The sequence below is a fragment of the Ochotona princeps genome, chromosome 13 (genome assembly GCF_030435755.1).
Source record: "Ochotona princeps isolate mOchPri1 chromosome 13, mOchPri1.hap1, whole genome shotgun sequence".
Taxonomy (NCBI): Eukaryota; Metazoa; Chordata; class Mammalia; order Lagomorpha; family Ochotonidae; genus Ochotona; species Ochotona princeps.
The window spans coordinates 58,365,313-58,392,086 of record NC_080844.1 but is presented as its reverse complement, the minus strand read 5'-3'; the positions used below and the strand labels follow the sequence as shown (position 1 = coordinate 58,392,086).

General features: G+C 36.1%; 1 protein-coding gene across 1 annotated transcript in view; it reads right to left on the bottom strand.

The window, feature by feature from the left end:
• Positions 1-9,453: 9,453 nt before the first annotated feature.
• Positions 9,454-26,774, bottom strand: part of CCDC172 (coiled-coil domain containing 172) — a 40,860-nt gene continuing 23,539 nt past the window's right edge. The window contains exons 5-8 of the mRNA XM_004580214.2: positions 23,702-23,803; positions 23,235-23,337; positions 10,646-10,733; positions 9,454-9,489 (exon numbers count right to left, since the gene is read on the bottom strand). Coding sequence (XP_004580271.2) covers positions 9,454-9,489; positions 10,646-10,733; positions 23,235-23,337; positions 23,702-23,803 — 329 coding nt within the window. The remainder of the gene's footprint in view (positions 9,490-10,645; positions 10,734-23,234; positions 23,338-23,701; positions 23,804-26,774) is intronic.

Below are 26,774 nucleotides of genomic sequence, written 5' to 3'. Positions count from 1 at the left end.
GTAAGGCATGCATCACAGAGTGCAAGCAACCTCTGGATGCTGGAAAAATCAAGAACTGAGGTTGTCTTTCAGAGTCTCCAGAAGTAATTTACATCTTGACTTTGTGTCAGTGTGACATCCAGAACCATACTATCTATACATAGTTCAAAGCCACTGTAGTTAACTTGTCATCGAACCAACAGGAACCTACTACAATTGGCACAATATATGCAAACTTGCTGTCTTCTCATTTCCCTTGAAGAAAGCCAAAAGATCCTCACTTAAGTACTCAAGTAAAATTAAAATTAGCATTTTTCTTATGAAAAAATGGTCCTATTTTTCTATATTCTCAATGAAACCTAATCCATGAAGATTTATGAAAAGACAAATTAGAACGGAAGTTAAGCGTATATATGTGTATATAGCCCATTTAATGTGGCATTTTTACACTGGCAGAATGCCGTTACAACCAAGCCTTTACTAAGAACTTCTTCCACTAATCTCTACGTATGAATTGGTTATTTAATTCTGAGAATCTGTCATCAGCCAATCCTTCCAGATGCTTCGTCTATTTTTTTTACGATGTTCTCATGCCAGTGATGATTTCCCTTTTACCATTCTCACAAAGTTCCGGAGAAAGGCAAACAGTAATTGACTGTACAAATCTGAGTTCTCAGGGGAAAAATCACCAGAACAAGCATTTGAGAAAGAAATAAAGGCAGACCTGCTAGTGTTCAAAAGTTTCTAATTTGGTTACCTGAATTTACAGCGTATCTTCTGACACCAAGAACAGTAAAAATAATTAGGCTCTAGGCCAGTATGGAAAACCTAATAAAACCCTTGACAATATAAAGTGTAACTCAATCGTGTGCGTAGTCTTCCACACTTAGCACCTGCTATGTATTTTGGCAAATGTGGGAAACAAAAAGGTAAATAAATGAAAATTCTTGTCTTTATATAATTCACTACCCAATGGAGACTTGTCATTATATCATTCCCAGATAACACGCAAACGTACATTCAGAAAATTCCATGGAGCACAAATGCATGCTCAACTTACCTGACAGAAGGAACATGTGTAAGTAGGAAAGGAACCAATATCTCCATTCCAACAACTTTCACACTTGACTGGAGGGAATTAGCAAAGAACTCCATTCAGTAAGAGGAAGTTTAAAGTTCCCTGGGGCATAGAAAACTGCTCTCTGCAATTGTGAAAGAAATGGTTCTTCACTGCATTTCCAAGCCACACATACTCAGTCCCCAGGTATTCTGAGTAGAGAAATACTGAGTTCAGGCAGTCCTGGGTTCAGCTCAGCTATGAAACTGACAGTGTGTTATCTCAGCAATTTGCTTAGTCTTGCAGGTTCTGTTTGATTCGCTACAAAATCTACCAATCTTCCTATCTTTCAGGCTAATGATAAAGACCAAAATGATTTATTTACAGCCAAATTAAGAAGATCAGGAAATTTTGAAATGAGTTGTCCCCAACCTCTCTGAAACAGAGCACAAAGTTTGGGGGTGGGGGCAAGAGGAAATTCGGTACAGTGGTTATAGAGCGCCTGGGCCCAAGTCGCGACTTTTATCTGATTCCACATTCCTGCCAGAATGTCTCCTGAGAAGCAGCAGGTGACTCTTACACACAGAGAACGAGGGGCGGGAGGCCTGGATGGATTTCAGCTTCCTGGAGTTGGCCTGGCCGAATCCAAAGTAATGCAAGCATATGGAGGGTGAGCCAGAAGATGGAAGATATCTTTCCTTTTGCTTTACAAATAAATAAAATACAGACTAAAACATAAGTTTACCTTGCTACTGAAAAATGTGAAATATATAATTTTTTCATAATATGCATTTTCCACAAACTTCTTCAAGACTTCACATGTGTACCTATTTAAAACTTTCCTGCACCAAAAAACATTTTAAGTCCATTTTTCCACACAATTTATTGAAGTATGTATATAAATAAATACATATATGTACATACACATATATACATGTGTATGTACACACATATGTGTATATTGTATACATGTAAGCACATATATGATTAACATTCATGGTTCAGGAAACAGAATATGAGAATCCTTGTCAATTTCAACTGGTGCCCTTCAGAAAAATAAAACAAACTGAAATGAAGCTAGACTTACCTAGTTTCATTGAAGAATAACCCTAGTAGTTCAAAATCCAGACTGTATCGTTTTCACAGCTCCTTAACATTCTGTAAGAAGATCAATATATTCCTCAAGCACCAAGACTGGGTGTGACTCACCCCTGGTCTTACACAGTTATCGGCATACCCTGCTTAATGGGTACTGGTTTTTCATTTAAAATATAGTAAGCTACAGTCAAATCGAGTGTAAAAATGAAAAAAAAAACCTGATTTGGACATCATAATTTGGAGTTGGCAAAAGTACTAAGAATACTTCCCTACCAATATATCTGAAAATACTTATGTTTTATCTATGAGAGAGTAAAATCACTCAAAGAAAACTGATTCATTGAAGAAGTGAGTCTTAGCATATACCGCGTGTCAAGCACTGTCCAGACACTGGTAGTAGAGCAATGAACTAGAGACAGTGCAAGCACTCATGAAACATACACCATAGTCCTAAAGGCAGATGAAGATAAAACAAAAAAATACATCAAATATGTAAGCTCAAAGAAGAAAAATCCACCATGAAGAAAGACAGGCAGTAACAGAAGCCTGTGGCAGGGTAGTACCCAAACGATGATGAGAAGGGTTTCCGGATTTTGTGAGTACTTTCAATGTAGAAACTAGAGGATTTGCTGATGGGTTGGACACATGAAGCACTGTTGCCTCCATCAACAACATTCAGGTAGAAAACAATTCAGCCATTTATACTCATGAAACAATATCAATTTCCATATGTGTTACATGGTAAAGACATGAAAAAAATGTTGGTTTTTAAATTTGAAAGACAAAGAGAAAGAGAGCTCTCATGCACTGGTTCAAGACCCAAATGCCTGCAATGTCCGGGGCATGTGCCAGGAGCCAGGACTTCAGGTCAGGTCTTCTGCAGGTGGCAGGAACCCCACAACTTGAGCCATCACCTGTGTGCGTTAGCAGGAAGCTGGAACTGAGAAAAGAGCCAGGGAACGAACCTAGGCATTCTTAGATCATATGTGGGCACTGGTCCAAATAACCCTAGTGAGCTGACAATTAACAACAAATTTAAGGAAAACATGTACCCAGTGATAACGTTAATTGACAGGTCAGTTATCAAAGATTCTAAGTAGAATGGCTTCATTCCATTTCACATACCAGCAATCCATGAGTGGATCTGAAGATGAAAGGCTTCAGCACCAAGCAAATCGGCATTTTGTCCACCTTGCTCAATGTGGTGCCAGGTATATCCAGCAGATGGCACTCATATATTTTTCTAAATGTGGTTGAATAAAAACAGGATTGCTAAGACTTTGTACTTCCATTCAGACCAGAAAGACTAAATAAATCATAGAGGCAAACTCATTTCAAAATTTTCTATTACCATGGAGAAATAATGCTTTTAAAGCACTCTAATGCACATTCATAGCTTGCAAGCAACTTACAATTTTCACTTCCTATTCGAGCAGCTACTGGAAAGTCAATGTTCATAACCATTATCTGCCAATCAACAGCTTGATAATAGAAAGCTATAAGTGACCATGGAAAGACTCACAAACTTTCTTCTTGATGGGATTGGGGATCATTATTTTCTTCTACTTTATTTATTGTTTTTTCTATATACACAAGTTTTGAAATTAACAAAGAAACCACTACCACTTTGTTTCAGCCAGGAAAATACAAGCTCAGAAAAAGCAAAAATGAGAAGACCAGGTAATCCAATCAATAAAAGATAATTGGCAATAAGTTAATCCAGTTCTCTAAGCAATAATTTATACTTAAAGCTTCAATTAAGATGGTTTAATATACAAGTTAATTCAAGCCATATTTCAGCACTTCCTCTATTTCAGTCAGTGTTCCATCTGAGAGAAAAGCAGCATGCAATACAAACACTACCCTTTTCTTATGAAACCTATATGTTAATGGCAATAAATTAAAAAAACAAAATTAATCAAGAAAGATATCAGAAAGTCTGAGAAGCATGAAGAGAGTTTAGCTGGCATGTAAGAAAGGAATACCTGTCTGGGAGGGTGACATTACACTGGGCACTGAATGACAGATGCAGACAGCCACGCAGAGACCAGTGGGAAGAACAGCTGAGGTGCAGAGGACACTGTTGGTGAATGATCCCAAGGCCAGGACGAGTTAGGTGTTTCAGAGAGCAGAAAGGAGGTCTGGGGCTGCAGAGGAGTGTGTGGGAATGAATGGCGTGCATTTCTGGGGTAGACAGGAAACGAGATCGTTGGTGAAGCCATGCCGTGCATTTCTGGGGTGGACAGGAAACGAGATCGTTGGTGAAGCCAGAGTGAATTGAACAAGAATGTGAGACTCAGTTTAATCAGAGATTCTTTCACATGTTTATATTTCTGGGAGTTTTCTGTTAGACTATATTTCTGCCTTAGTAAGAACTGAAGAAGAAATACGACTCTTACTATTTGGTATTTCAGGAAGGTACCATTTCTCAGGCTACCACCTTACATGACCACAGGGGAGCACTGGAAAAATAGTGTAGAACATCAAGAGCAAAGAATAGGTATTACATTCAAGAAATACCAAGAAGGTAAATTTTCAGTAATATTTGCTGCTTTCTTCTGATTTATCCTTTATTTCATTTGTTTTAAAGATTTATTTATTTTTATTTGAAAGGCAGATACACAGAGACAAGGAGAAACAGATAAAGGTATTCCATCCACTGGTTTACTCCCTAAACTGCCTCAATGGTTGGAGCTGTGCTGATCCAAAATAAGCAGCCTGGAACCTCTTCCCAGTCTCCCATGTGGGTACAGAGTCCCAAAGACTACGGCCATCCTCCTCCACTGCTTTTCCAGGTCATCAGCAGAGAGCTGGATGGAAAGTGGAGAAGCCAGGACATAAACTGTCACCCATGCGGGATGTCGCCACTTGCAGGTGCAAGATCATCCTTGCTGGGTCACAGCGCCAGGCCCTGAAACATTCTTCATTAATTCAAGATTCATTATCACTGATTCTGAGTAACCAATGTTTTCTGGGATCAAAAGATGATTTAAAAAACTCATGTTAATCTGATACAAGATTGCAACATATACAAAGTGTCAACAGCCATATATTTTTTTTAAATGTGTAAGAACTGAAGCCTAAGCAACTAATCTGGGAGAAAAAAAAAAATCCATCCCCACTCCCCTCTCGAAAAACGCCACTGCTGCTCTCCAAGAGTTCACACAAATCAGATCATCCAGCAAACCTATATCTTCTGTAAAACTGGGCTATGTGCTTAATCTCCAAAGAGTCAACAGAGTCTTGATACTATTGGGTAAAACCATTTTAATATATCCTCGGTGTCTTACTTCGTACCAGATTTCAGCACGAAATTTTGTCGCCAGATATTTTATAGTTGACAATACACTGACTTTTGAACCTTACCCTATTGTCACCCAATCCCAAGTAAGAGCTGTTTTGTCAAAAGCGCATAAAAACTATTTCTACACCACAATTGTCAATGGTGACTTGAATTTGTAAGTACTTTCTCTAGTAATCACAAAGTCATATCCTGGAATATTCATTAGTAATTATATTTGCATCTATTACATTCAGATTAAGAGGATTTTATTTTAATAAGATTTTATTTATCAACTAATTAGAATGACAATTTAGTGTAAGTATAAAAATAATTAACTTAGGTTATTAGAGTAGTATAGCTCTTCTGGTTCTAAGAAAATGAAATTATCTTCTCTAGTTTTATTTGCAACAGCTATTTATCCCAGTCATTGTTACTAATTTCACATTTTTATTTACTCTCTATTTTCTCAGACATCTAAATTCCATTACTGTTGTTTTCACAATGGTGTTAAACATAAATTTGCTATGTATCAAAGGACTTGTTCAAATAGGCATTCAGTTCTGACAGTTCTGTGTTTGATGCCTTTCCTAGCAACAGCCGGGAGAGCACTTTACCATCGGTTATGGTTCTCTTGATCACGCTTTCTTTTTTTCTTCCAAAGTAAATATGTTCCTGTAACAAGCATTATCCTATAAAATTTTTCTTTATGCTTAATAAAATGTCACCTTTCAGACAATGAACAACAAAATCGTGGCTCTCACTTACTAAGTAGGAGACCATTTATACATTATCTCCCTCATGTACTACTCAATACTGTCTCGGTATTTCTTTCGTCAAATGTCATAAAAATCAATAATGAATAAACCTTCTTCATTGATATGATTTGAACATCACCAGATCAAGAAAAAACTTACCTAACTAGAAAACACTTTTAAAAACCACAAGACCAACCATACATTCATATGTCAAATAATTTCAAAAATAAGTTCATCCTTTCTATGTCTACATTTTTTTTAATCTTGTTGTCTTAAGACAAAAGGGTCACAAAAACCCCAAGAGTTAATCCCTGCTTCAGGCTAGTGACAAAATATATTTCTCAATTTTTAGTTCTCATCTTAAAAAAATCTCCTTGATAGAAAATGTTCCCATCTAGATTTTGAGAGACAAATATACTTAGTTCATTTAGGCTTTGCAGAATGACTAAGGGGAGCAGACCGGCCAACAAAGGAAAAAGAAAAACTATCCTAATATTCATCAGTTTCAAATGTTAAAATTAATTTTAGTTCACTGAACAACTTCAAATTTTAAATTTTATGTTATAAAAAATATTAGAAGAACAGAACACCCTGTCGCTTTACAACCAGGATTAAAATCATTTCATATTTATTTCTAATCATGTAACTAAATTGCCACTGTTTTCTGGACTAGAAATAAATGATTTATTCATAGTAGTGTGACACAGTTACGTATGATTGATTGGTATGAAATAAAAAGGGACTTTGTCCCCAGACAAAGCTTAGAACTAGGCCTGTCCAGCACATACATCTGTCCTGCAGTCAGCCAGTTGAATGACCACTTGCGCTTCTGGTAAGAAACTCAAAGATTTTTCACAGCACAATTCCCATTCTACAATAAATCACCAATCCCAGCTGACTGTTGTTAATTGTTCTGTGTTTTAAGATTCTGTTCAGTATATTACAATGACCTCAAACTTATCTGAGAGCTTCACAACCTCATCATGGTTTTTCAAACTCCAAGAAACAAGCTAGTGGGCAAAGTGCTCTTTGGTTCTTGATTGTGTTTTGTTTATAACATGAGAAAACATCATTCTGGACAAAACACCCACAATGTAGAAATCTTCTGATTGTTCATACCTTAAAGCTATATCTTTGCTTTTTCCTCCCGTATCAGTAATTAGGCCAAGAAAAGAAGAAAAGAATTTCTAGTCCAGTGGTCACGCTCCATATCCTGTAATTTTGCTGCTGTTTTCCCCCTAGCCAAATGGCTCCATTAATCAGCAGGAAAGAAATATGCAGCAAAGTCTCTATCTATGCTTTCTATTATTATCCCCAATGGAGAACTGAAAATCCACGTTTCTTGAGATAGAACTTGTGTTACGTTAAAGAACTATGGTGACACAGTAGGAAGCCCAGAGCAGCATCAGTTTACTTTGGTGCAATTTGTACTTTGGTTATAACTAAGCCTACGGCAAATTTTATAAATGTACTTTGTGAATGGGCATTCATTTGAAATTGCCTTTCTATACAGCAAAGTCTCACTTCCGCAGTAATTAAGTTCATTCTGAAACATATTTTTGCTCAAGCTAATTTCAACTATTTTTCCTGTTAATTTGAGTCTAAATCTTTAAAAAGCTAAAAACAAACCTACTCTCCTGGTGATGCCTTCCATTGATGGTGCAGTTCTGCTCTGCACACGCTGACTTCTGTTGATGGCTGTACATCCTCTGCTTAAGACAGTTCCTCCTTTGCTTACACTGATTCTAAAGCTGCCAGTCATTGTGACTGGTGAACACTGGCAGTGCTTTGCATTATTTTGTCATCGAGTTCTAAAATAATTATTCATTGGCATATCTTAAAATCATTTTAAACATGAATAGATTTATTTCAACATAATTCAAAAAGAATTCATTCTTTTTGCAAATTTAATTTTTTATTTTAAATTTTCAAGTTCTTCAAAATGAATTTTTATTCTATTAATATTTAATCTAGACATTGTATGTCAGACATGTGAAAAAGCAATGGATCAATAATACAGCATCACTCTGAATATGTACTCTATGGATTCTATTATGTGCTTGTAATACAAACATATGACACATCTCGTAAGTTAACATCTTAGCTAAAAAACCAGTAATGAACAAAAATGACTGGTAAGTGGAAAGGTTTTAAATCACTTCTAAAAGTGATTTATTTAGATACAAGTTTTTGCATGACTCAAAGGACAGTGTTTTAAATTTGCTAATTTTTTAGAAACAATACAGAACAACATATACAAAACATTTATATCAAAGTAATAATCACTATGAAACTAGAACTAAGTATTCCATCTTCATATTATCAGATATAAGGCATTTGAAAAATATCATGTTTGACATTAAATTAATTGCTACTACAAAAGAGAAGATGGTTCTAACATTTGCACTCCCAGACATTTCAGCATGGAGAAGCGGAGCAGCCTGGGCAAACGGGCACCCATATGGGCTGCTAGCATCACAGGCAGGGCTTACATATACTACAACCCGTGCACTGCAACAACAGTGTACAACAACATTGGCCTTGTGGCCTTTCTCTTTTTCTCTCTTATTTTTCTAAAAACTGGTGAAAATATATTTGTCTGCCTAGTCATGCATGAATGGTATCAGCAGGAAGATAAGGGACATTGAAAATTTTGTGGCACATCCAAATTTGATGAGTGCACTATTTCCAATCACAATATTCAGGCTACAAGCCACGTTCCGGTAGCTGTTAGATTATGAGCCTCTCTGAGTGGACGGTTTATTTCATTCTAACCAGCACTGGCTCTAGGAAGAAAATTAGCAAACACTGACTGTTGAAATCAGCTGTGGGGGCCGCAGACCTTACAGATACACAGAGCTCCGCAGAGGAACTCTGTCAGCACAGCCTTAGAGTGAAGAATTAGAATGAACTAAGCAGAACTGCTGGTGGAAATGGCACCCACACTTGGTCAATAATCTGTTTTGTTTGTATAGATCAGAAAGGAAGAATAAGCTTCAGGGTCAGAGAGATCTCAGAGGAAGCCTGAGAACACAAAAATCTGTTTCTCTTTTCGCTTCCTTTAGAAACAAAACCAAACTACACAAAAATTCCTAAGTTCCAGTGAGTAGCAAGACAAAAAGTAATTAATGTTCTCTTAATTTGACATATTAACAATTTTGGGTATTCAAGGCCTCGTGCTTTTTTCTAATAATCTTTTATAATGGGTGCCAATCATGCATCTATTACAATAATTTGATTCTATAATGCTTTCATCCAAATTCTGATTGATTCTCTAAAAGTTACTCATCTTCCTGAAGACCCTTCTGTGCCAATGTCTGAAAAAAAGTGAAACAATGATTCTTAAGAAAACTGAATTTTCAGTAAAGCAATTTTATAAAATTTACACAAATTCAGCACAATAGCCAAGCATTTCTTTTTTTCTAAATGTTTATTCACTTACTTTCATCTGCTTAAAATGCAGAGTGACAGAGAAACAAAATAGAAAGGGAAGGAGGATAGGAGAGATACAGAGCAAGAGACAAGGAGAGAGGGATGCAGAGGTCGTCCATCTGCTGCTTCGCTCTGAACGTAGGCAGTAGTCAGGGCTAGGTTAGCTAAAGCCAGGAGCCAAGAACTCCACCCAGATGTCCCAGACACCTGTTGCCTCTTAGCATGCACTATCAGTTCAACAGATTGGAAACAGAGTAACTGATACTTGAAATAGCATTCTAATATGGCTTGAAGGCAGAGGAAATGTTGGTTTAACCTACTGTGCCCAAATGCCCACCCTCAAACTCTGAACATTTCTGAATTACAGTTCTGATCTTTTTTTTAAGTATAAATCCAAACATAAACTACTGGAACATATTTCAACAAGAACAGCAGGGAATAAACACATAGCAAAATGTAAAGTATCAAATTAAAATTATGTTTTAATATACTTTAAACTTATGTATGTCCTCTATCAAAACATATGTACGGTGGCAAATACTATGTTCATGTTATTAACAACCAAAGTGAAAGCAATAAATACAGCCTCCAATAAGTTTCCAAAAATCGAATCCAAAGATTTTCAGATCATAGAAATCTACACTAAGAAAGTTATAGAATCAAATATAGCAAAAATACATTTAATACCTATCAAAAAAAAAAAGAGCTTCTAACCATGATAATCAGATTCCTTAGCGCATTAATCCTGTAAGAGCACCTTCAGTGCTCAAGGAATTGCTGTGAGGTCAGATTTATATTTTTTTCCTATTTAGTTTGTACATACTCTCTTTAACTATAACTTGCTTTCTTTGGCACCTGACAAGGAACCCAAAACAATTCATGGCATCATATCTTGACCTAAGTTTTTTTTTTCATTGTTGCATTTTGGTTTTTTTGCAGACGAGCAAGACAGCAGTGCAAGGATATGTACATCAATAAAACCATTCCTAGCAGCAGGCAAAATAAGGATGAACAGAAAGTAAATAATCAATGAGAGCTTACCAACTCCAAAAATTCTATTTCTCTTTGGAGAGCTTCATAAACACTTTCCAAGTCATCTTCCTTATAAAGTTCTAGTTCTTTTTTAAGTCTTCAAAAAAAAAAGTGCCTTATTAGCTCAAGAGTAAAGTGTTTCAAAATTTGTTCTTAGTACACAAATAATGGCAGACTGTAGGTTCCATAATCAGCAGTTCAAAATTTAAAAAATAATAACTTGGAAAATTAAATTCTCTATATAACACTATAAGGACCACGAAAAATTCCATGCTGGGGTCCCAGCTCCACTGTACCTCCAGCTTCCCATTAATGCTGCACGCTGAGAAGAAGCAGCTGAGGACTCGTGTACTTGAGCTCCTGGTATCTATGTGGGAAACAGGGAGTCAGGTCCCAGGTTCCTGCTTTTGCTCTGGTACAGTCACAGCTGCTGTGGGCATCTGGGTACTGAACACTCACACAAGATCTCTGCCTGTCTTCCTTTTTCTCTCTCTCTAAAATATTTTTCGGCAAAAAATATTTCAAAGGAAAATGAGCTATGTTGAATAAATAACAGACAGTATTTTAATATAATTAAAGGAGCAATTTTTTAAAGATTCATTTATTTTTATTGGAAAGACTGATACACAGAAAGGAGAAGAGACAGAGAAGAAAATCTCCCATCCGCTGACTCTCCAAACAGTCTCAATGGCCGGTGCTGCGCAGATCTGAAGCCAGGAGCTTGGAATCTCTTCCAGGTCTCCCATGCAGGTGCAGGGTCCCAAAGCTTTGGGCCATTCTTGACTGCTTTCCCAGGCCACAGGCAAGGAGCTGGATGGGAAGTGGAGCTGCCGAGATTAGAACCGGTGCCCATATGGGATCCTGGCACGTACAACCACAAAATGCCCAGAAGCAATATTTTTTAGTGGAAAAAAAATATAGTACTATGTTTGAAGGTCTCTAATTTAGTCCTGGCCATTAATAAACTTAATACATTCAGTTAAGTAATTTCATTTCTTTGCAACTCACCTGAAAATCTTCAAAGTACAGAAAGCTATTTCTGAGATTATTTCTTGCTCCAACATTAAATGTCAATTTTGTAATGCACATATAATTAAAATACATTTTAATTTGCGAGTGAGAAAACAATGTTTATTTCACCCAACTGTCTTTAATCCTTCAACTATTCTGGAGTTTTTAGTTGCTTAATGCTTGTATTTCATACAAAAAAGTCTTTTATTCTAGCATGATAGCTAACATTTTCTCCAAACACAAAACTGTGAACAAAAACCAAAAGCCACAGCTGAAGAGGTAGACAGCTGAGGACTGCCCCTGGGAATCTGGGAGTGTGGAGCTTCCCCAAGGGCAGAGGCTAGACAGCAACGCTCTCACCAGTCTCAGCTACTCTTGCGCCAGCAGCATGGTGAGAAGCACTGAAAATCTGAACCTATGCTGAGCCACAAACCCCAAAGGAATCTGAAGGAATCCTAAACCGGCAGTATTCCCTAAACATAAGCAGACACAAAATCAAATCCACTCCAGAGGAAACCTCATTAGACCAAGAGGTCTCCCAAAGATTGAAAACAAAAGAAAATCACCAGCCACAATTCAAGAAAGGCTACTATGAGCAAAGGTCAGCACGGAAAAGAAATAACACAAGATATCCTTCATACATGAATAGCTAAAATTCTATAAGAAAAAGAGAACATAATTTGAGATGGGCACTGAGTAAACAAACAACAAAAAAAGAGTTTTTATCAGCTCATTCATTGAAAGGTTTCCAATGGCTAATAAAACATGAACTGGTGCTCAACTTCATCAATAATCAGAGACATACGATAGAAAGTACAAGGCAATAACCTCTGAAAACATCCACCAAAGGAACTAAAGTAAAAGGTAGGCAATATTAAGTGCTGACAATGATATGAAGAAACTAGAGCTTTCAAAACTTGCCATGGAGTAAGTTACATTCTTTTCATCTATGTATGTTTTTATATTTAAAGCAGGTTTCTTATGGAAATCATAGTTGCATCTTATTTTTTTTATCTAACACGATAATATTTGTCTTTTAGTTGGCATGTACAGATAATTCATATTTAGCATAGTCACATATACGACTGGATTAAAAATACAGCATTTTTTGTCTTCCATTTGCTCCACCTGGTCCTTCATTTTGTTTGCCCTGTTGCTGCTTACATTTGGATTATTTTTCATGGTTGCATTCTATAGCTTCTATTATTTATACCTATTATTAAAATTTCGTGCAGTTTTAGCTGGTTTGTAACACAGAAGGTTAGGCTGCTACTTGCAAAGTCTGCATTCATAGCAGAGCGCTGACTTGAGTCTAGGCTTCTCTGCCTAAACCTGCTTCTAAACCTGCTCCCCGCTAATGTACCTGGGAAGGAAGTGGAAAACGGCTCCAGCACTTGGGAACTTTTCACCCAAATGATAGACCCAGAGGAGCTTCTGACTCCTGGCTTCTGCCTGCGCCTTGAAGCTCTTTGTGGAAAGAAACAGTGGATGGGAGATCTCCATCTCTCCCTCTGTGTTTTCTGTCTTCCAAAGAGCTCTTTAGCATATTACTGTGTACTGTCCAGTAATATAATGTAGCTACACTTACAGGGTACTCGTAACAGTACTTCTCCAATTCCACCTTTGCATTTTTTCTATTACCATCACACATTTTTCTTTTATATATGCTATAAACCTAGAATATATTGCTACTATATTTGCTTTAGCCATTTATCTTTCACAGCAATTAAAAGTGAAAAGGGACCTTTTATATTTATCTTCATCTTAATTCTTCCTGAAGCTTATTTCTTTGTATAGTTCAGCTTCTAATATCATATTACCTCTTTCTGAAAATTTTGCAGTACCCTATATTTGCAGTACAATTAGTTGGCAAGGAATTAAACCTACATGTGTTTGTCTAAAAATACATTCATTTAATTTCTAAAAGATATTTTCACGACAACTTTGAGCTGACAGCTCTTAATTTCATTAAGATGTCTCATGATTTGCTTGGCTTCTAATCAGAATCTATTGCAATTCTTTTAAGATTTATTTATTTAAAAGGCAAAGTGATAAGAGAGGGAAAGAGACACACAGAGAGAAAGAAAGGAGATTCTACCAACTGGTTAATGTTCATGAAATCTGAAATAGCAAGGGCTGGGTCACACTGAAACCTGGAGCCAGAAACTCCAACTGCATCTCCCATACAAGTGTCAGAGGCTCAGGCATGTGAGACATACTCTGCTGTCTTCCCAGACTCGTCAGCAAGAAGCTGGATCAGAAGTAGAGCAGCTAGGACTTGAATTCCAGTAGGAATGCTGGCATTGAAAATGCCAGTAGGCTGCCCCCAGTCTACTAACATCCTCACTTTCCTATAGGTATATAATGTATTTTCTTCCTTCATCTTCCCTGTTTAGCTTTCTCAGAAGTTCACATACTGTACATATACAGATTGTTTTATGATACTTGGGGCACTCTGATATTCTTACATCTGTGGGGTACAATTTTTCATTACCACGGTACAGTTCTCTGTCATTTCACTGACATACAGAACAACATGTATGAACCTCAAATACAATATGCTAAATTTTCAAAAGCCATACCCCCAAGAGGCCAAACTGCGTATCATTTCATTTGTACTACAAACCAGAAGGGGTGGATTGGAAAAAGAAAACAGATTAGTACTGGGAGTGAATTGCAAGCAATTCTTACCTGTAGCAAAGGGTAAGATCAGGAAAAGAAGATAAATCAAGCAATGGGGGAATCTCAACTGAACTTGAGCTGTGGTTATGCAACTAGGTGGAGGAATCCACCATGGTGGGGGGGTTTGGGGAGGGGTGGGGAGAACCCAAGTATCTATGTAATTGTGTCACATAATACAATGTAATTACTGAAGTTAAATAATAAACAATTAAAAAAAAGAAATTATTATAAATGATCAAAAGGAAAAATTCTAGCACAATTTTGCTCATTCAAAGTGATGCACTAAACTCCTTTGTCAGAACGCAGTCCCTGCAGGCGAGCTCAAGAACCAAGGCAAAGAGCAGCTCAGACCAGGCCAGGTTACAGCACCCACCGGCATACCTATGGCTCAGGTTTCAGGGCAGGCTAGGCTAGGCCAATTCATAACACCCACTGGCAATTTGAGAACCAGCAAAGGGTGCACAACAGGTCAGGTTGGGTCACAGCGCCAGCCAGTAAACATTAGGGCCAGGACTGGGGGCTGGCTAGGCCAAGTTGGGTAGCACCCGTGTGGAAGCTCCTGGCTCCTGGCTTCGGCTCAGCTCAGCTCCAGCATTGTGGCCACTTGGAGCGTAAATCAGCAGACAGAAAATCTTTTTCTGTCTCTCCTCTCTGTAAATCTGCCTTTCAAATAAAAAAATACATAAGTCTTTATTAAAAAAAAAAAGCCTTCCAAAACTAAGAGAAAAATCACACAATTCAAAAAGAGTTCACAGAAGATGAACATCTGCTAACCCACACAAGCAGTCAAAGCGCTGAAGGTATATACTACAAAACATCATCTTACAACCATATGATTGGCAACAATTAATTCATCTGAAAATTATTTTTGGAAAACAAAAATCAACTGAGAATTGTTATGTGGTATAATCACTTAGAAAAAATATGAAGTTCAACATTCATACGCCCAACAATTAGAAATTACAACACATACACACACATATCTTAAAGAAATTCTTGTGTTTGTGTACCAGCTTGGGCACATCAGTACTGCTTACCACAGCATAAGTCTGGAAAGCCAAATGTTCTTAAAAACTGATGAGAAAGTTGTGGTATATTCACCAACATACTTAAACTCAGTAGTGTTGAATTAAACAATCCTGTATAGTACAACACCATTAGCACATAATTCAAACATGCAAAATCAACCAGGATATTGTTGGGTCATGTATAAACATTCTAAATAAATTATATGTAAACATATGATATAAATTTAAATAAATAACACTATAATAAATCAAATTTAGCATAAGAAAAATTAATCAAATAAGCCTCATAATACTGCACAGGACATTATTTACAATATTTAGAAAACCTGCGGTAATAAACAGAGTATAAAAGAGGAACCGCAGCTAAATAGAGTTAGTGGTAATATTCTGGTTAGTTCACAAATGTTCATTACATTATTACATCTTAGAGACTATTTATCATTTATATACATTATTTTAAGAACTACTAGGAAAGACAAATACATTATTTATAATAAGAATTAATGGGAGAATAATGTCTAAGAATGTGAGGCCCACCGTTTCCTGAACTTTTAAGAATTAAATAGTAAATAGGAATCCTAAAGTAATGCATAATTAGGAAAGAGAACTTATTTGCGTACTAGATGTTTACACAAAAATAAAAACTCTTGTAATCAATATTTTTAAAGAGTAAATGGGAGACCAAACGGAGAGTTACAATGTGCCATGGCTGATACAATGTACCAAGGATGCTGTTACCACAATGTAACTAAGGCTTAATTTTAATATTAAAATGTTTTCAAACAGAATGATACATATCTTTCTCCCCATTATGTCAGTACTGTTCATCCCCCTCTTCAATTCTAAAGGGCTGCAGATTCTTCAAGGTCTTTCCAGCCCATTGAACTGGATGGTGTTCACTTTCCTTTTCAGCTACCTAACAAAAATGAGAGACTTCCAAAATTAAGAAGGGCATTCAGAGAAAATTATAGAAAGTATTTCTCTATTCAGCATATAATCAAGCTGTAGAATTTAGAATTTCGCTTAAAGATTGCTGTTGCTAGCTTTAAAACAGGCTAGATGATAATGGTATGAATATTAACACATTTGCAGCTAGCGGAAGCAGTATAACGGTGAGCACATCTCTTGCATGCTCCAGTGCATGGGCTGATTATTTACGGGACTCAAGGAGGACTTCGCTCACACACTGCAGGACAACTAAGGTCCGTGATCACCGCCTTTCTCTATATTATCAAGTACCTGCCAGAGTGGGTCAGCATCACTGGTTTGTCAAAATATATGTTCCCTATATTTTAATGATTTCCTGCAGCATTACAACATGTTTTTTTCAATTGCTTCTCAGTAGAAAAGCCTGAAAAAAACAGTACAAATAGTAGTGTCCTTCTTAGCTAGAAGACTACACAAAATTATCCAAAGCCCTAATACCCACACTCAAATGTTGTCAAAATGTAAGTAAATTTCATTTCATTATTTAACTTCCATATAATAATGATTACACAATTTTACCTCCTGGCTCGTTCTCTTGGTTAGTGCTATCATATCCATTTCCTCCAGTAAACTACATGTGTCAATCAAAGACATTTAATACAGATATGTAGTTATCTACCTGGCTCTGTCACAATTAACTTACTAATTTATGGTAGGGCATTTCAGTTTTTCATATTTTTTTCTACCACAACAACATCACCATAAAGGTATTTGTGAATTAAACTTCTATACCTAGCATTGCTTGCCTCAGGCTAGAGCTAAAGAGTGGAGTTTGCGGGTCAAATTGCATTAACATTACCAAAATGCTTGGCCATAATTTATATCTGTTAAATTACACTCCAGATATATGCCAGTAATAATTGAGCTACCTATGTACCACACTTTTGTCAATTAGAAATATCACCAAAATCTAATATAAAAATGAGAGCAGTGGTTTTAAATAAATATAACTAAATTGCCTTGCTTTATTTGTCTTAGTAACACAACAACTAGCATAACGCTTGCTACAAGGTAAATGTTTAATATGACACTTGATAAATTTCATGGAAAACAGGAATTAAAGGGAAGAATAGCTTTTAGCAAAAAATGTCTGATATTCATATATAATTTTTCACATTATACATTTTCCACTAACTTTCTGGATTGCATCCAAATGTATTTATTGGACAAATGCATGCAGGAAAAGTGAGTGATTTTAGTGTTTCCTTGCAGATTTCTCAGCAGTTGATTTAGTAAACTACCATCCCTTGTTATGAGTTTAATTTTCCCTCAATTTATTGTTCCACACTGATGACTTTTTTCATACGTGCAACCTTAACTCTTTGGTTTCCATAACCATACTACAGACTTAATAAGTAGTCCTTTCTACTTTCCACTAGGTCTCCATGGCTTGACTTTCTTTAATATTATTTCTCAATATTAATGCATGCAAAAAACATTTAAGTGCCACTTAAACACAAACTTACTTTTTAAAGTTAGAGGTGATTCTCTTTCATAATCTGTTTCTGATGATGTGTTTTAAAGATGAATGTGTGAAAGCAGATTTTTTTATTTTCTAATTATGCTGTCTCAGTCCAGGCCATGAGAGAACCGGTAAGAACCTGTGCAGGTGTAGGTCAAAGCAGAGGGCACTGACGAGAAGGTGCTGGGAGAACGAGGGGTCCTCACAGCACCTCCCCCACTCCAAATCATGGGCTGGGTGGGTCTGGCATCTCCTCCCACATACGAACTGTCATCTCCCCTATCCCCGCAACCCTTTGCTTACAAAGGTAAACTTGTGTAAATGGGGTGGGGAGTGTAATGATATTAAATATGCCAATGAATTTAGAAAACAATTGTTGCCAAATATCACATAATTAACAAAATTATTTTAGAATATGGGGATAAACTGGCACATTTATTTCAGAATATAACTTTCAAAATAATCAACTGAGACTATCACCAAAATGTCCTTTCCATTTACTTAGAAGCTTTAATAACTACAGTATGTGCCAAGAATTATAAAACAGGAGATCTCTATTAGCTTGAAGGCTACATAATCAATGCTGTAGAGACACTTTTGCTAGTGAATAAATGATGAGGCTTTACCAGAAAAGATGCAGAGTCAACAAAAATTATCCACAAAACACATAGCTAAAAATTATCCCGGAACTAAACGGGGATTTGTTTATTTTATTAGTTTTCAAAAAAGAGAGAATATTATCTAAATGTAGACTGAATAACACGTCCTATTATTCCACCAAATGGTGATACTATAAGTAATTTTTACAGAAACACTCCTGCAAGTATTGAAGGACACATCTACAAAACACGTTCTAATTGTAAATATTTCAGAACCACCTTGTGCATCCATTCATGAAACAGTATTAATACAAACATGGCATACTTTTACAGTGATGCTGAGCAGAACTCAGTGGATCAGAACAAGCTCGAAAATTGTATTTAATAGTTTGCAAAGCAAACTGCAGGCCAGTTACTTTGAACCTAGGATCCCATTTTTACAAAATATACACACAGACATATGTCTATGGTGTGCCAATGACACATCCAGACAGAGAATAAGTAAACTCTGACAGGACATATGCCAAACTTTTAACAATGGCCATACCCTAGACAAAAAGAACAAAGTAATGAAACAGAAACTTCTTCGCAGTTTCATGGTATTTCAATTGTTTATGCAATCAATGTAGCCCATCCACTCTAATAATTCAGACAGATAGACAAATGTAATTCCATAGACACAAATCCATATTTGGCCAACTAAAGATTTTTGCATGTGCAAGTATATAATCTGAATAGTATCCTGCAAAGAAGTGGAAAGTATTTTCAAATCATAGTACACTATGCTTTCTTGTCAATCAAGAACCATCAATCCGACCCCTAAAATCAATTTAATTATATGGGTTTTTTTTTTTTCACTGAAAAGGCAAAGCACTGTCCTACAGTGTCCCATTAATACACAGAAGAGCCTCTGAGTAGCAGGTATAGATCAACTTTTGTGTAGCTTCCATTATAACCATACTTTTTTTAAAAATCACACAATCTTCAAATGTTGAGAATGAAAATCCGATGCTATTGACTTTTCAGCTTTATTTCTAGAACAAGCTTCCTGCTGTATTAAATAAGCACAAATATTACCTATAAGATGTAAAACCTTTCTAGAGAGCTTTGTGGGTTACAAAAGAAAACAGCTGAAGTGTTTATTAAAATTGCATGTTACTGTTTGAAATAAATTAAAAATTAGGATCAAGAACTGTATTTTATGTATTCAGTAAACATCCAAAATAACAAAGACCTGTTTAACTGACACCATGAAAGACAGCACTGAGCCCCACATGCTTCCCTCATTGAGTCCTGCCACTATGACATTTCAGGGATGGTGAAGCAGAGTCATCTTCACACGCCCAGAGGCAAGCAGATTTGCAAAAGAAGGAAAAGGCAGGGGCTGGCTCACAAACTCCCAGGTTAAGTCACTCATCCACACGGTAGGATAAGCGAGGGAGGCTGGGGAATGCCAGAGGGGTTAAACCGAGAATATTTGTTTCCAAACTGAAGAAATATCAGGACTAAAAAGAATTCCATTCTGAAGTAAAGCCATCACATTGGTCTGAATGTATTACATCTTTGAAAATACATGAAGAATTTTAATAATTTTTGTCATAAGCATTTAATGAAGGTAGACTCAAAAACTGGAGTATATGTGTATTAAAATCATGTTTTAGTATTTGAGATGAAAATTTATGATCAAGAACTATATTTTGGTAACTGTAACACTGGATAAAAATTAAAAACAATAGGTTTGGAGTGTTTGAAACAGTTCAACATACAAGACCTTTATGAATAAAAAAAGACTTAGAGACTGAAAAGTAAACAAGAAGTGAAGGGAGTTTCCAGGTTAGTGAGACAGACCAGTGAGATAACTATCATAGAATAGGTAACCAGTTCCTTTGAGCACAGAAAACAAATCAAGACAGGAAACTACTCATAATTTGTAACACTCATTTACACTTACTCTTATTCAACATCTACCATATATTCTAGTCTGTATCAAAGTATATTTGGTGAACAAAATAGACTGTATCATTCCTACTGAGCACTTTATAGTGGGCCCAGCATGGCAGCCTAATGGCTAATGTCCTTGCCTTGTATGCGCCAGGATCCCATATGGGTACTGGTTCTAACCTCAGCTGCTTCACTTCCCAACCTGCTCCCTGTTTGTGGCCTCGGAAAGCAGTGGAAGATGGCCCAAAGCCGTGGGAGACCTGGAAGAAGCTTCTGGCTTCTGGCTCCAGATCAGCTCACCTCTGGCCGTTATGGTCACTTTGGGTGCGAACCAGCAGACAGAAGATCCTTCCCTCTGTATCTCCTTCTCTCTGTATGTCTGACTTTCAATAAAAATAAATAAATAAATAAATAAATAAATCTTAAAGGGGGGGCTGTTAGCTAGAACCTGATAGAAGCAATGACATAAAAAAGCGGAAAAATACAATAAATATTTCAGAGATAAAAGCAGTAAATCAAAAAAATGAACTGTGGGTAGAGACAGAATGAGATTTGTGACACGTCAAAAATACCTGCTATACTTGATATGAGCAATATCCAGAAAACAAAAAGACATGAATGCTGGTCTGTAAAGAGGAGCTGAGCTTCGGCTGAAGCTTGAAAGTGTGACAAGCTCACTCCTACCTCCTTTATTCAGATATTGTGGTCTCCAAACATATTCCTTGTGGGTAAGTGGGGAATATTATACTGTTTTTTCCTATACATATCCATCTAATGCATAACTTAGGCATACTCAGATACTACCAACAATTAACTTAAAATCGAACAATTAAAACAATGTACTCTAGTAAAGTTATATGAATATGGTCTCATTCTCTTGAAAGAGTGAAGAAAAACATTAACATATTTGAACTGCAGTTTTCTCAAGAAACAAACTTCAGAAAGAATAATCACAGGTAAGTGGGAACTACTACAGAAAAAATAAGCTCAAAGAAATGAACTAATCTTAAGATTCTCATGTTGATATGAGTAGAATTATAATATCTTCAGAAATGAAACCGATTTTTTCCTAGAGGAACTTTTGCCACATCCCACTTCTGTCCCTGGGCACATGTGGCAACTCCTAGAGACACTGGTTGTCAAAACTTGGGGGTGGGGGTCCAATTGTCCTCAGGTGGTCAGAGGCTAAGGGTGTTACTAAATATCATACAATCATAGGGAAACCCCTCATATCAAATAATCTGACTTCAAATGTTAGCAGTGTCAAATCTGAAGAATTCTGCCATAAAAAGTAATATTCATTGTAGTACACATTAAACTTGAAAAATTAAAAACAATACAACTATTAAGGAACATAAATTTAACAACAGATTATAAGAAGACCATGATGTTTCAAATTTTTAAAACAAAATTAGCTTAATTTTGGTCTTCATGATGAAGTTCTTGCCATCCTGAGCTTCCTGTTATTATACTAATGATAAGATTGACAGTCCACTATTGTAAAATCTTCACACTCAATAATTTTGTCGTGCACACTTAGGAAAAGCCTTCATGAAACATGAGAATAGGGGAAATACACATAAGAAAAAATGGAAATGGGTAAATATTGACATTCCATTTCATTTAACTGCTACGATACAATGAATGGACTAAGTACACAACCAATGGTGTTTTCCATATAAATTTCCTGTGTCACCACTGGTGATGGAAAAAGCATATCCATAAACTTTGTGTGTTGAACCCAACTAAGGGAAAATTTCATAATAAACTCACCAAACTGGAGTTCACATTGGAAGTTCTTATGGTATAGCAATAACAATACCAAAGGGAACTATCATTTTCAAAAATTTAAACCAATCAATGAACAGATTATCATTACTGAAACTTTCTCCATAGAGCATCCAAGCGATTAATATTTTATGCTTATGAAACTTAACATAAAATTAAACTTAAGAAAATTTTCTCACAATCTACTAAAATGTTGGACTAAGGCAATACATTGCTAATGTGCAGCATTTGCTCAGCTCTAGTACACATATTTTCCATATGACTTATAAGAAAGCAAGCTTCACTTGATTCCTCAGATTCAATAATGACATTTCTTTTTTTGTATTCAAATGATGCCTAGGAGGTATAGGAAGGAGTGTCTTTAAAATGAAACAATGAATACTAAATTACTGATAAACAATACCCAAATTTAAAAAAAAACTGCAGTATTCTCTTCTTATATTTATGAGTATGTAATTTTAGAAATCAGCCATTATCTCATTATTTAAACGTATATAAAGCAGCTGAACATTCCATATTGAAAATACATTTCCATTATTTAGTAATAAAATCACAGTAATGAATTTGAATACAAGATTAGACTGTGATTTTTTTCCCTGAGAATCTAAAAGTATTAAAGATAATTTCTTGTCTTAAAATTTTTATTAACATGAAGAGAACAGATTTCATATATTTAATAAGCACAAATCTAAGAAGATAACCATATTCCCTTGTCTCAATTTCCCTCCTTCATTCTCCTTTAGCTTCTGCAAAGACATAATTTTAATTCACTCTACAATCACAGGCTTAATTCACCACTACCTGCAATATTCAACAAGTAAAATAGGAAGACCACAGTTCCACAGGAGTGTAACTCATCCCTCCCTCACCCAAAAATTAGGAATAAAACAAACAAAAAGCTGCATTATCTACTGGCATGAGAAATGCAATATAATCTTCAGTTCTGGCCAGGCAGTGCTGGCATGTTTCAGATTAAAGAAATCACGTCTTCATTTGAAAATTTTTAAAAAAATACATATCTATACGTTTATCTTTATTTTCAAACCTATTTAAGCTGAAAAGTTACCAAATTTTATAACAACATAAATTAAGTAACTCACCTTAGACATTCAGCATCATTTTGAGGTTTTTCATTAATTTTTATCTTTTCTTCCTCTAGGTATTTAGTAGTGTGGATGGCTTCATTCTCTTCATCTTCAAAAACTAAACAATTAAGGAAATTCTTAGAAAATTAAATATAGATATTAGCTTTCTTTACTGAAAAACAACACCATAAATGTAGGTGCTTACATGTAAAATGTATATAATAATAATAATTATTTTTTACTTTATATAGTAATTAAAGACACCAAGCATTCTAAACATGTCTAAAATTTCTGACATTCAAAAATACCAGCTCTTAAATAAATTTCAGCTCTAACAGACAACTGAGTGCTTTTTCTACTCTGGTGTAATAACCATAGTTGCACTAAATTCCACTGAGCTAATACATTTTGGAAAAATATGATGCTAACATGGGTATATAAGTTGATCACTAAATTATTAAACTGAATCATGAAAATGATACCTTTAAGTTTTCTCTGAAGCGTAAATAATTCTTCAATCAATTCACTCTTTTGTTTCTGAAGTTCATTTAACTGGTCACTGTCATGTTCCATTGATTTCATTTCTAGAAACAAATTTGAAAGCATAAAGAAATCTGAAGAAATTTAACCAAGGAAGTGAAACATCTGTACACTAAGGCTGTAAGACACTGATGAAATCAAAGAAGGTACAGACAAATGGAAAGATTCCCCTTGTTCGTGGACTGGCAGAACTAATAGTGGCAAAAGGCCTACAATAACAAAGCAATGTACAGATTTATCTCAATGCCCATCAAGACTATAATAGCATTCTTCACAGAAATGTGGGGGAGAAATCCTAAAAATCTTGAAACAAGACAGTATTGTCAATATTTTCTCTTTGTCTTAATTACATCAACAATCATTACCACTTTGTCGTGTAGTGAAGATTTATGCAGCATAGAATCAATTTTAAGCCCCACTGGCTTCCTTTGATCAGCTACGAACTAATACTCAATATTTCAACAGCAAATACAAGGTTTTTCACATAGGTTCATTATCAGAATTCTAAGGAAGTTGCTTTCTATTTCCAGTTTTTTGAGAGGAATTTTTTGTTTTGTTCATTTTTGTTTTACCAGAAAGGCAGAGACAGACCTTCCATGTGTTGGTTCACCTCTAGTTGCCACAAGAGCCAGCACTTGGCTAGGCGAGGCAGAAGCCAGGAGCCAGGACTCAGGCCTTCACACTCATTTCTTCCCAACTCCCGTGCCGCCACTCCACTATGGGATGTGGGCATCTCGACGGGCAGCCTAACTTCCATGCCAAATGTCCACCCCTCGGAGAGTTCATTGTGCATGAATCTTGAATTTTGTCAAATAATTTTTCTACACTTATTTTTATTTTTTTAAAAAATAATTGATTCATTTTGTTACTAAGAAATATTCTACTGACTGTTTTTAAATGTGAGACAAATTTGTAAATATATACCTAGATTGACATCTACTTGGTGGCCATTATATATTATCATTTTAGAACTTTGGTGGCTTTTTATTTACTAACACATTGTTGGGCTTTTCTATCTATATAAAGGATGTATTTCTGGAGTTTTCTCAAAATGTCTGTCTGGCTTGAGCTTAAGGTAATTCTGGCTTCATAAAATGAAATGTGTTGTGTCCTCACTGTACTCAGGCTTCTCCAGGGAAGTAAAACTAACAGAGTGCATCGGCGTACACAAAGACACACACAGGTTTATTATAAGGAATGGGCTGAAACCACTGGGGAGACTGGTCAGTCCCAAGATCTTTGGCTGAGAAGCCAGAGCTCTAGGACTGCTGACAGTACAGCTCTACCTTCAGTGTGGAAGGCCTGGGAATCCGGAGCCGAAGGATTAAGTTCCATTGGTCCCAAACCAGCAGGCTTAGATTGTAAAAGAGCCAATATTTCAATTTTATACAACACCAGAAAAAAAAAAGTCCTCCTGCTATAAGTACTGGCATCCCATGTGGGCACTGATTCCTAACTTGGCTGCTCCATTTCAAATCCACGCCCACTGGGAGGGCATGGAGAATGGTAAACAGCCTTGGGACCCTGTCCCATGTGGGGGACCCTGAGGAAGCTCCTGGTTTCTGGCTTCAGACCAGTTCAGCTCCAGCCACAGTGGTTATTTGGGGAGCAAACCAGCAGATGGGAAGATCTTTCTATCCTTCCTCCACTCTGTTAAAAAAAAAAAAAAAAAAAGCCTTTCCAAATTAAACATAAATTAAACAAATTTGAAAAAAATTAAGAGGAAGAAATGATATTGTAAGAGATTTCAAAAAACCTAGAAAATGGAGTTAAAAGATTTTCTTTGGTGTGAATAATATTGAAATCCTTGCATAATTTTTATATAATAAACATTTAACAGAACTTTCTGAAGAGTCCCTCATATCTCAAAAAGCCTTGTAGGTTTTGTCTTAACGTTATGAACCTCATTAAGACGCATGTGATGCCCACAAGTCTTAACAGAACTATATTTGCATAAACACCACCAAAAGCTTGGAATGAAAGGAGCAGACAGTCAAACATGAAAAAGGGGCACTTGAAGACTCTTCTACAAGAGAAAAGCAGGCTGAGAAAATGAGCAGCTGCAAGCACATACCTTCATTTTAAAAAGGAATGATCAAGAAACGGAAGCCAAAGCAACAAGGTGGGACCAAGAGCCTTGCAAAATTATTCCCATCCAGGAGGATGACCAGTACTAACTAAGACATTTCCAATTTTAGCTGGGTTGGATTCCACAGTTACTAGTGATCAATGACTCCCATGTTTCTCCTAATTTTTCTCTAAGATATGCGTATCTCAACCGAATATATTGTTACAAGAAAAATAACTACTTTCTTCATTGTGAGGTCTTAAAGCCAAAAGGAAATATATTCAAGAAGTTATACAAGGAACTACAGTCAAGAAAACTCATCTGCAACTGAACCTGATTTAAATGAGGAGATACAATAGCTAATTATACAACAGAATCATAATGTCTAACAGAAGATGTGATTTATCTTTGATTTTCCCTATTTCTGTATATATCAACCAGCGATAAAGTACTATTATTCTTCCTGAACACCTCTGTAAGTTATTCCCACCTCTTCTTGTTGGTACTGCTTTAATTTGGCATCTTGTCACAGATCACATCTACCGGCACATCAGTATTTCTGAGATGAAATTCCCATCCCCTCATCCTCCCCCCACACACTTGTGTAACCTTATTTAAGATCATACTGGACTGATGATAAAACAAGGAGCACAGGAAGAGCCCAAACCTTATCACAGACTGCATCACACTGTCCTGTACATATCTGCTTACAAACTTGCTTCTTCCACGTGAGTTCTACACCCCAAGGACCTAGAACAGTGCCTAGCTCAAACAGCAGTTATCTGCCCCTTGAAAGAATGACCAAATGCTCTGTTTTGTGCACTTCTAAAGAATTTAAGAGTGCTTACCATATAAGACACATATCCTAAAGAAAATCAGGATAAAAGTTTTAAAATAACTATACAATAACTGAATTTGCTTATGAAAAAGTTAAATTCTTGGAAAAT